Source organism: Epinephelus fuscoguttatus, linkage group LG16 (assembly GCF_011397635.1).
Source record: "Epinephelus fuscoguttatus linkage group LG16, E.fuscoguttatus.final_Chr_v1".
NCBI classification, from domain to species: Eukaryota; Metazoa; Chordata; class Actinopteri; order Perciformes; family Serranidae; genus Epinephelus; species Epinephelus fuscoguttatus.
In genome coordinates this window covers 21,844,261-21,856,301 of record NC_064767.1, presented here as the reverse complement: position 1 = coordinate 21,856,301, position 12,041 = coordinate 21,844,261, and the positions used below count along the sequence as shown (strand labels likewise).

At 41.3% G+C, this 12,041-nt stretch overlaps 1 protein-coding gene across 5 annotated transcripts in view; it reads left to right on the top strand.

Annotated features, from left to right (window-relative positions):
- Window positions 1-12,041, top strand: part of LOC125904078 (Kv channel-interacting protein 2) — a 136,221-nt gene that overhangs the window by 118,825 nt on the left and 5,355 nt on the right. For 3 of the 5 annotated variants that reach the window (XM_049601335.1, XM_049601334.1, XM_049601333.1), the window contains exons 2-3: window positions 11,416-11,540; window positions 11,740-11,809. In XM_049601335.1, coding sequence (XP_049457292.1) covers window positions 11,416-11,540; window positions 11,740-11,809 — 195 coding nt within the window. Of the gene's footprint in view, window positions 1-4,253; window positions 4,403-9,184; window positions 9,284-11,415; window positions 11,541-11,739; window positions 11,810-12,041 lie in introns of those variants that run through there. The other 2 variants (XM_049601331.1, XM_049601332.1) reach the window with 2 other exon arrangements.

The following is a 12,041-nucleotide window of genomic DNA, read 5'->3' as shown; positions in this document are numbered from 1 at the left end:
TGTTGTTGAAACAATGGTTACATTTATGTAATCTAGACGTTTATAAAAAACTCTCTTCTCAAACAAATTTAGCCCACTGTGGTTTTACAGTAACCTAGACGTCTAGACATCTTTTGACCTGCAAGCCACCCGATCAATGCATATAGGGTTACAACGTTGTAGCAGTGAAGTCAGCTAAAATTTATGTTACCATTCTTAGAAGCAACCGCCACGACAGAAACAAGTTCAAAGGTCAGTGCCTTACAATATTCCTGGAATCACAGAGCCTTCACATCTGAGTTAAAGTTAAAGGGGAGATTTTTTTTTTTGTTTATTTGCAATATATTGATCTTACATTTCTGTCTCTGTATATGACAGATGTCCTAATGCTTTGTGTAAGGGATAATGACAGATAGGCGCGGCCAGCCTTAATCTCTCACACTTTCATCCTTGATTTGACTCTCCCACTGCAGAATGTGTTTGAGAATTTACTGGCCTAAATATGTCATTGTATCTGGGAATTTATGAAGCCTGTTTAATTAACTGTGTCCTTCAATGCATGCAAAATATAGGGTAATATAATACTTTATGTAGATTATAACTCTACGTTGATGACCAGTTGTGAAGTAGTTCTCATTTAACGATCATTTTTCATTATGTTCTTTTTAGTCATCTCAGTTTATGTGATCATAAAGAGCCTTTTGTAACGTCTGATCCTTCAGTGCCATTAGAAGCCCCGAGGTCTCCCTTATTGCACTTGAAGCACTCGACTGCATCAGCTGACTCACTCACATTAAATGACAGTGATTGATGGTTGCACACTTTAAGCATCAATGAGCCCAGTTCTTGACTTTGAACATGAACCCGAGATCGTTGCTTGTTGTCATTTTGTTTACCAAAGAGCATGAGTCTGCCTCTGATTAAGTGTAGGTTGTTCAGTCCCACAAGGCTGCTCTAAGATGTGTGCTCCCCAAGGCTCAGCAGCTATACTGTGGCTCTAGGTCTCATTTTGACTCTGGGAATCATTAATCACACAGCAGACAGATCAAGCCCTTCATAAACCTCTCTATCCCACAGCCTCCCCTTTACTCTCCATCTCCTGCTTTCTTTCTGTCTGGGGCTGACCAGACCTGCTCACAGGCACAGACAGAAAGATGCATGGATGTATATATATGGCCTATGTACAGTATAAAGACAAGGCTTTTAAAGCACTAGGGATTAAAAATCCCTCTGTCTCCCGTCTCAGTAGAGCATTCACTTCCAGTTTTGATAACGGCGGGGGGGTTATTGAACATGGAGCAGAGGATGAAAGTAATGGAGCACTTTGAAGCCAAGGGGTGTCACTTTCCACTTTTGTTGAAGCCTAGCCATTTCTTATTTAGGGATGCAGTGATCTTACTTATTCTCTTCCAACACCAATTTCAGAGACTGTCCTCTCAAGAAGAACAAAAGCATCAGTCATTTCAGCAAATCCTGGGCTGGGGTAAAAAAATTTAGACAAGGCCGGTGACTGAACTTTACCACTAGGTGTCACACTTGACTCAGCAGCTGCTCCTGAGTGGAATATAATTAGACTCAGCGCTGTTCTGCTCTACCTTTGCTGGTGGCTTAACCGCTGAAAAACAATGCCACCCTCCATTCGATGTTCATACATTTCAATACAGACTGATGATGCAAAGTAACGGTGCAACATTCCTGCCTTGAACAGGCTTTATAAAAGGGGCTTGACAGAGACCTCTCGTCCCATCTCGTCACCCCAAAAAATGCCCGAACTTTCTAGTAAACAAACACAACATCTCTCATGTCTTCTGAGATTCAGTCTCCTTCATGTTGCCAACCTCGGCTCAGCAGTAACATGCACATGGCCTGTCAGATACTGGTGGCTCCATTGGTCCATGAAAAAGATAACATTATGTTCATCACATTGTCATATTGCTTGTTAGTAATGCAGCATGAGTTGGATTTGGTTGGTGACAAAGTCCTCAAGCACCTGTGGTAATTTTGAGTCTTGGCTGTTGGGAACCAAGTTGTTTTTGTGCCTAAACCTAACCAATCCTCAACCATAGTGGTGTCAGATCGGAAAACAGTTTAATTTTTTTGATTCGTAGTCTAATTGTTGGGTAGACAAAAACAAAAATGACATCATCTTAAAAAGAAGACACTTACATGGATCATTCTGGAAAGGAGGTAGAAACAAAGTGAAAATTCTGTGTACCTCTCTGCAAGGAACTTATTAGAATTACTTTTATGTAAGGAAATCATAGACTGTATTAATAGAAATCGGCATAGCCAGCATGATGTCACCCACTGGTTTGTGAACAACCCTTCTGGAATTTTGGCCATCGCCATCTTGGTTTTTTGGAGCCAGAAGTAACCATATTTGCATCAGAGGACAGAGCTGTGGAGGAGAACCCAAGGAACTGATTGACAGGTCGCCGTGGTAGCAGCTTGTCTATCACAAGGTAGCCACACCCTAAAGCATACCCTGTTTTATCGTCCATTCTACTCTAAATGGGACCATAACTTACAAAATTAACATCATGCTGTAGCGACTGAGACCATAAATATATTAGGAGAATGTTTACAGAGGTGATAAATTAAGTGGGACTTGTACTAGTCTGACTTCTTTTTTCAATCAGTGGAGTCGCCCTCTGCTGGCCATTAGAACAAATGCAGGTTCAAGCGACTTCCACATTGGCTTCACTTCTCAGACCCAGACATAACCCCTTGCAAGTGTTATAAGGTCAGGGTTGCCGTGGGATGAAAAGCGTAGTCTGCTGCCCACTGTGACATAATGACTCTTGATTAAACTGACAATGGAAACATTGATTATTTTTTTAATAATGAAACTGACAAAGACAGTGTATTCAACGTGCGTCATTCGCATGTGGCCCATACCAGTCACAGTAATAAGGTTGTGATCCGGGTCGATACGATCTAGTGTATTACCTCAGCGCATCCCGACTCCTATTAAGAGTGACAATTTCCTTTGTCACATCCCAGCTCATCATTATGTTTCAGATGGTTCATGAGCCTATCATCTCTGTTTGCTGCTGCACTTAAAATTAGTCATGCATATGTTCCCATCAGGTATCCATATGGCAAGTCTGGAAAACTCTACATGCCAACCAAAATACATCATCATGATTCATTCTTTTAATTGTTGTTTTTTTTTTTTTTTTTTTTTTTTTTTAGTTTTTCTGTTCCAGTTCTTCAGAGATTGTGTTTGTCAGTTAGGATGTCAGTGTGCCAGATGTGACATCAATATCATCTCATCCCAACTGAAATATTCCCCACTGCGCTGGATTGCATATGCAATACATGTACAACTCCAGGCTGTGTGTTTGTGTGTGCACGTGTGTGGACTTCACACTCAGGGGAGATTGCCACATCTGTGAGTTTGTCCACAGTAGCCGCTGGGTCAGATGCTTTGCCTCTCAGTCATCACAGTCTCCCTCCTCCCTCCTGTTAGTCTTTCTCTGCGTCTTATTTTCCTAATTTTGTCCTTCATTTCGCCCCTGCTACCTCTTTTTGATTCATTTGTAATTTGGATTCTGTCCTTGTCGTATCACAGTTACTGTTATTTTCTCCTTTTATCCACTCCACCTTGCCCCTCCTTTTTCTGTCTATCTCATCGCCCAATTTATTCATCTCATCTGTCTTTTTTGTGTCCCCTCTTTCTGTTTCCCCTCTTAACCTACAAGTAGTACTCGTCCATCCTTTTCCTTCCCTCCTTTTCTCCTCTCCCTTCCCTACCCTCCCCTTCACTCGGTCCCATCACTGACCCAATTAAACATGGGGAGGGACACGACAGGAGGAGAGTGACGGAGGTAAGGCGAGAAAGAGAGGGAGGACAGGCAGAGAGTACGGAGAGTTTGAGAGTCAGTAGCTGGAAAAGCAGAGAGAGTCCGAAAACAATTGGCATCAACCTGCCAGGACACACACAGTGAATCGTCCGAACTTCACCTGGAACTTAAACAACCTTTGACAGCTTCGGAGGCGGCGGGGGTGGAGCAGCAAGCCGACAATCCTGCTGCCACGCACTTACTGTTCTCGATGAAGAAACGAGGAGAATAACAATCTACCTTCAGTGAAGAAAGCGGGCGGGGAGCCGTGCAGAGTTAGGATGGAGGAATACCGGCATATAGAGGGAGACTGAGCGGAGAGATTGAAGAGAAACAGACGTTGCATTCCTGGTTGGAGCTGAGAGGGGGAAAGTGGTTGCCCCTGGGCAAGAGAAAGATTTTTGTTGACAGAAACAGAGAAAGAGAGAGGCAGGGGGAAAGGATGCATCTGTTCTTCCAAGACAAGTGGGAGGTGGAGGGGCTGCAGACTGTGGGCATCCTCCTGGTGGTCTGTAGCTCCCTCAAACTGATGCACTTTCTGGGGCTTATCGACCTTTCCACGGCAGGTAAGAGAAATGGTAAGCGATCAAGAGAGAGGCGCCGAGTGAGAAGTCAAAATGATGAATTTGGTGAGGGGACGTTAGGAGGAAAACACTCAGCTGGAAAGCAGGGTGTCTGCATAATGTGTTTGTGTGTTCCTGATGTGTCCGTTAGGACGAAATATAACAAAGTACTTTGACCTAATTTCTTCACTAAATAGCTGTCATGTTTGTCACACCCTCTAGTGTACGTGTGTGTGTGTGTGTGTGTGTGTGTGTGTGTGTGTGTGTGTGTAATTATGCTTGTGTGTGTGCTTGATTTTGTCTGAGACTGACAGTACAGTGTATCAATACCCTTTACACTCACATGTATGCAGAATGTTAAAAACAGATTATTTTTTGCTGCATTTATGACACAAAAGAGATTCAAAATTTCTTGAAAAAAGAAATTTGAATGAAAAATTCCTTTCCAAAACATATCTTAATGTAAGCCCATACATCCTGGGAAAAAGACTGTCCTTTAATACTTTCCTTCTTACAACTAAAGGATTCTGTCTGCAGATTATGTTATCAACCAATCAATCAATCAATCAATCAATCAGCCTTTACTTATCCCTTCTACTGTGATGAGGATGTGTTCTTCAGAATATTTTTCATTGTTTCCACTTATATATAACTCCACCAATTTTTATACATCAAGACGTCATGACGTGTTCATCACGAAGAGCTTTGTAGTTTTCCAAAATCTAAAAAGACGACCCTGCTGATGTCATCAGGGTCCAACTGGGCATGGTGTTGGGAAGATGTGAGCTTATACCAAACAGCTGGCTGTTCTCATGCACTGTTCACACGTATACCTGCGAAAAGTAATGCACCATAACTCGTATATAATCCTCATAATAATGAGCCAATAATTCCTGTATAACCAACATAATCAGGAAGGCTGCGATCACATGACCAATGTGCTGACAGAAGTAAAGAAGAAAGTAATAGGGTAGTAGGGTCACAAAACAAAGGACTTTCCCCCACAAGACCAGCGTTTGGAACCATGTGAACTTTGAGTTATTTTAAGGTACACTGTCACCATATTTATTTTCCTAAATCTAAACTATGTAACTTTACCTTAAGTATTTAATGTCATTGTTTGACATAAACTGTTGTATGTGCATTTTTGCAAGGTAACAGACAAACCACTGTATGAGGATACAACACAAACATTGAGGCACTTCCAAAAAAAAAAATGCATTATGGGATCTAACGTTTTGGAGTTTGAGCCATATGCTGGAGCCATTAGGGACTTAAATCAGGATCTCTGTGCCCCTGCTGCATCGATTTTGAGGTTTCATTTCTTTCTTGCCTCTTGTGAGTCCCCAAGATTTAAGGTAGTGCAATAAATAGATGCAGTGCAGTTAAGAGTAAAGGCAGAAGACGTGGGAGGAGATGAATGACATTAGGTAAAGGTCCCAGGCCTCATTTGAAACCACAGACAACACGAAGAACCAACCAAACCACCAGGATGTGTCTAAGTTCTAATTTTATCCTGGTAGTTGTGAAAACTTGAATTGCACATTCTGCTTTTCTCATCAGTGTCAGGAGGGTCTAGAAATCACAGCTGAAAGGTTCAATGTTGGATCTGCAGTATACTGTATCACTGTAATATGTGTGCTGCCTTCACTTCGGCTGATAGCGTCTCTGTGCCTTGAGAAAATCCTCAGATCTCTTGAGTTTATGAAACACACAGCCTCTTCAGAAGTTACTGGATATTGCCAAAAATGTGTTGCCATCAAGCTAAAAATAGAGCTGTTTTATTATTTCCTGAAGAGTTGTGATGGTTTGTCAGTGTACCCTGGGGAAAACTATTGAACTCTAATTCCACAGTCACTACAGGGCGCGTCGGGTAAGAATGACTTAATGCCGCACATCAGCTGAAGAACACACAAAGTTGCATTTCCCCCGTGTCTGATAAGGAATAGACAGTTTTTATTTTTCCGCCTACTCAAGCCAAAATGAAAGAATTTCTGGCCTCATTGTCAGTGCCACTCAAAAAACAATTTTAACTTCAAAGGCTGGAGAATAAATTGATCACGTTACTTCAATAGGGTAATGAGTGTAGTGCTTGTTTTCAACAAAGGGCCATTTTCAACCATGACATAGCTACAACTCCCATGTTAAGTCCTGTATCAGCTCTGGAATAATAAAACAACAACAGCAGCTTAGTTTCTAAGATAGATTGATACAGTTGATGATGTGTTATAAGATGTTATCAGGGCATATTTAAGAATATATAGGGGACCTTAAAGAGACATACTTGTGCACATTAAAATTAGGTTAATCCCTCTGAGATCAAACATCTCTATTCCAAGACAAACTTGGCCATGTTTACTCAAAGACATCACAATAAGCGAGACATTTCATCACCAGCAAAGGACAAAACTACAGAGAAAGAAACACAGCAGATGGAAAGAGAGCTGTGAGACAGGAGGAGAGGAAAAGGTGTCTCAATCCTAAAAGAAGCATATCTAAGCATTGACAGTTTCCAGTAGATTCAGCTTTCATGGTCCTTACAAGTATTTCAAGCTCAGTGTGCCATGCAGAGCAGAGGAAGTAGAAATTATGAAGGTTTTCTTTTTTACCTATCTCCGTCCAGGCCCTCTGAACAATCCGCAGGAATTAAATTTAGTCTGCTCACACCCAGAGACAAGCTGCATCTGCAACACAATAACAACTAAAGGCTACTTTAAAAATGTATTTCACTGCAATTACTAGCATTAAAGATTTAATCAACAATGAAATCTTTAAAGCTCTGCAAGAGCAAACTTAATACCCTATAGGGCTGTATGCAACATACAGAATATGTATGTACGATTCAGAATCTGAGCTGGGATTACTTGAATACGGTTCTCACCAGAGAGGTAGCGGAGCCGGTGGCTAGCAGGTAACGGTGCAAACAACAACAGTGTTGGATACATTGATCTGTATGGCATTTTCAGCAGTAACAGCAGTAAAAGCACAGTGCAGAGTGGCAGCAACTAGCAGTGGGATACACACACAGGGACTCATAGGCACCAACATGTAAGTGCGGCAAGACCAGACCAAAACAAAGTACAGAGAAGCTCAGACCACAACTCACACAGAAGGAGCATGACTTCATTCTCTGCTCATGACGTCATTACTCCACTTTATCTTTACATAACAAAGAATTATTTGCTGCTATATTTTTGCTCTGAATATTGTATACAGAACCTTCAAGCACTACTTGGAAGTAGGTTTGTTTGTAGGTACAGTTTTGATATATTTTGACTTTACTTGTGATTTTTGTTTGCTACTGTATACTTCTTCATTGTATCTAGCAAATTAAGATATTACAAATTTAATTCCACTACCATTTTGTGACAGCTGTTGTTACAGTTGCACGATTAACGTGAATATGATGCACTGTTGCAATAAATTAAAGTGACATCTAACAAGTAAACAAACAGCAGTGTAAGTTAAAATTAGCTGACAAAAAAAATCTCACCCCAAGCTCCATTTAGTAGCTGTTCTGGGGCTTTCAGTTGTATAACATGATCTTCTTCTGCATGGAGTTACCCAGCCGTAATGAAATTGTGAATTTTTTTGTGACCACTTTCAAATTCATTGGGTATTTTTCTTGATGCTGGGAACAGCAAGTGACAAACAATCTCACCTGTAGTAGATTAGGCCATTTAGTAACAATAAGCTTCACCTCAACCAGATCCAACATTACAGCAATACAGTGCGATTACTTTGCTACCATCAGGCATCTTTGAAAACTTACTTGGGTTTATTTTTGTCCCTTTGACAGATGTCAAAGTATTCCATATTTATTTCTGTGTCATGGGCAGCTGTTGGGTCTACATAAAAAAACATATTTACTTATACATATGCTTATGTGTATATGTATTACACATATGCTGTGTGCACAAGCAGACCCTACCCTGAGGCGGAGGGCTGGGCCTGTGCTAGGCGGCTGGTGTATTAATTTGGTATCCTGTTCTGGCTCCAAATGACGCCAGAGCCACAGGTCAGGGGGGGCAGAGTCCCTGAGGACAACAGGGTGGCACATCACAGAGGCTAGATAGTCTGTGGAAGTACTGTGGTTTTACTGGTTTTCACCCCAACATGGCCTTCATCCTTCAGACTGCTGGGGTCCTGCTAAAAGGGGTGAGGGGACTGTTACCATGGAAACTAAGAGGCAGGAGTAAGTATAGGTTCATGTGTGCGTATGTGTTTTACTTCCCCCATCTGATTTTTATTATCATTCCCTGAAACATGGCAAAATAGGCACAATGACATTTGCTTGCTCTGACGTGAACTGGTGCTACAGTGGTAGACGTGATGGGCTCTGGTAGAGGTGGTTTTGCAGGACATTTGTCTGGCAAGTGAAATTAAGTCCTTAAGCCGATTGTGAATTAAAACCGTTGATGTTTGACTTGTGCTTTGAATTGATACTCTCCACTGTATTTTTATACAGTATGCTGAATGTGGCATTGTGCTATGAGAGACAGTCTGATTCACGAAACTGTGTGTTTCTAGGAGTCACACTGTGCTGCTTTTGTCTGGTATCATCTACTGTTTGAAGTGGTACTCGTGATCTCCCGTCGCTGAGCCAGGTCAGCAGGCAATTAGCAATTTGACTAAATGGCATGAATCAGTCTGTTGTTGCATCTGTCCCTTGCATGGAGTGCGTTTTTGGTCCTCACAGGGCATGTGTGCATGTGTGTGTGTGTGTGTGTGTGTGTATGAAAACACAATTTGCAGACTTGTGTCTAACCTGTGTGCTATGGTTGGTGATTATTACAGGTAATCCTTCCACCAGCCAAAGCAAAAAAACCATAAAGCAGCGATTCCTCAAGCTGCTGCCATGCTGCCAGCCCTCGGCTGCCCCCTCTATCAGTCAAAGCAAGTGCTCCTTCACTCTCTATACATCTCTACTTTCCTCCATGTGCCCTGACTCTTAAGTGAATTACAAAAACTCATGCAGATTCTTGTGTGGATGCAGTTGTGTACACACACACACACACACACACACACACACACACACACACACACACACACACACACACAGCCACCGAAACATTCAGTGTACACATAAAACAACATACAGACACACAGTCAACCCACAAACTCAACAACACTCTACTATTGCTGTTAATAGGTCAGACCTGTTTTCACATTTTGTGATTTGAAGCGTTATGTTCCCTTGGGCAATAGAACGTGTGTGTGTGTCTGTCTGTCTGTGTACAGTTATTGACAGTTATTTTTTGGAGAAACAGATGGGATGATGAATTTCTGTTCATGGATGTGTCTCCTCACCTTTTAAATTGTCTCGTCGTTACCACTCTGATTAATGTTAACCACCTTTTCTCACTCACTCAGTAAAGGTCTCTCCTTAGCATACTTAAACTTGAGTTTTTCAGACAAGTAACTCAGTCATTTTATATATGCTCTAAAGACATTGTTTTGCTTTGTGATCTGAAGTACTGTAGCCAGTGCTTGAACAAAGATGATTGGAAAATACTTAACCATGTCTCTTCAAAATTAGGAGAAAACAGAGCTTCTATTTGCAACCAGGTGGAAAAAGTCACACTGCAGCTATTCAGCTATCACTGCAACAAGCTATTATGGATCCCTCTGCATGCTGTGATTGGCTAGTACTTGTCATGGTGGCATGTTGAGTTTGTCAGCGGTAAATATTAGGGCAAAGAGGTCATGTTTAGGGCTAGTGTTAGCCAATCTTGGCTATTTTTAGTGTCCGGGCAGCTAAGCTGTCAGGACACTATTGTAATCCTAGGTATTCTTCTTTCTTCTTTCTTCTTCCGAGGAAATCATACTTCCCATGGGTGAGAACTCACCAAACTTTGCACAAAGGTCCAGTCTCATGCCAGATATCCTCAGCTGTAAACTCAAGCCAATAGTCCCGATGGTGGCGCTAGAGCAAACGTCTAAAGTTCAAAACTTTGAAAATTCATAACAAATCAACCATACGTGCTACAACTTCACAACTTTCATTAAACTGTAGCCCCAATACTGAAGAAACTTTTGTACACTATTATAAATTATGAAGTTCATCATAATCATGTAAATTGACACCAAACTTGCTACAGAGCATCTTCAGACTGTCCTACAAAAACTGTTTCTCAGATTTTTGATTTATCAAAAATTGAGCCTACAGTGCATCAAAATGTTTGACTGTAAACGGTACTGTAAACATATACATGCAAATTCTTGCTAAATAAATCTTCAATGTTCATGAAAAATAAGACAAAATTCTGGAGTCATGGTAGATGATGTGTGACAAATTTCAGAATTTTATCTCAAAAACTGAATTTTTGACAGCATTTTGAATTTTGCTCTAATGTGAACAATTGGAGTCAATGTAAAAATGTCAATTTTAAACATCAGTTTTTCACTTATGGAGCAAATCAATCATTACAAACAAATTACCAACATCTCCATGCTGTCTAGATGCAATATGTGTATTTTCAGATTTTTGTCTTAATAACTGAATTTTTTACAGTGGTTTGAAATCTGCCTTTCCATGCACAGATGGCTGCTTTCCTACACAACAGTGAATGGCTTACTCATATTGTGAAGCCACTGTTGAGTTGCTACTTGCCAATTAGCTCAGAGCGGTAGATGACCGTCTTAGGTTCCAGAGGTTGCTCAGAATTGCCTAAAAATGCCCGGACCCGACCCATCGCTGCGCAGCAGCTACGTATAATCTGACATTAAAATGGTAAATTTACAAGAAAAGGCTCAAAAACATACTGCTCGAAAGTGAGGTGGCATAGCAGAAAGAGCAATAGGGTCCACAATGGTAGTAAGATGTGGTGGGCAAGAGGGTTAACACAGGACTTTAACAGAGGTGACTGAGATTTGAGTACTGAATGAGTCAATGTATAAGGCTGCACACTGTTAACATAAACTTTAGCAGAATGGCTGAATAGACTTGGCCAGGCAATGGCTCTCCTGGAGGTTGGTGAGGGCGCAGTGATGATAAATGCAGACTAACACTGGTGTCTCCCTCACAGACAGCGTGGAAGATGACTTTGAGTTATCCACTGTGTGTCATCGCCCTGAGAGCATGGACAAGCTGCAGGAGCAGACTAAGTTCACCAAGAAGGAGCTCCAAGTCCTCTACAGGGGCTTCAAAAATGTAGGTCTGGCTGAAGAAGAGAGTGATCAGGCAGACTGCAAATTAAAAAATAAGTCTAAGAAATCTGGTTCTAGTAGCATCATCATGGGAGTTAAGAGCTGTATGAGTCTGGCAAGATGTGAAGTTACCGTGTAGTGCTTTATATATTCTGTGCTGGGGGGGAACTAATGAGTTTTCTCGATTCACATCTGTATTCCAGGAGTGTCCGAGTGGTGTGGTGAATGAGGAGAACTTTAAGACCATTTACTCCCAGTTCTTTCCGCAGGGAGGTGAGTTGTCAACTCCCACCGTTTAACCTGAAGAGCTCCAACTGTGTCTGTAATACTTTAATTTACACCAGTCTTCCTACCTTCATTCATTTCACAGACTTCAGATATAAGCGTAAATAAAGGCATTCATTTGATTCTGTAGCAGTACACAGGGAGCTTTTCATCATCACAATGAAATGAACATAATTAACTCATTATAAATTTGCTCTGCTGAACCACAGTCCATGCACTG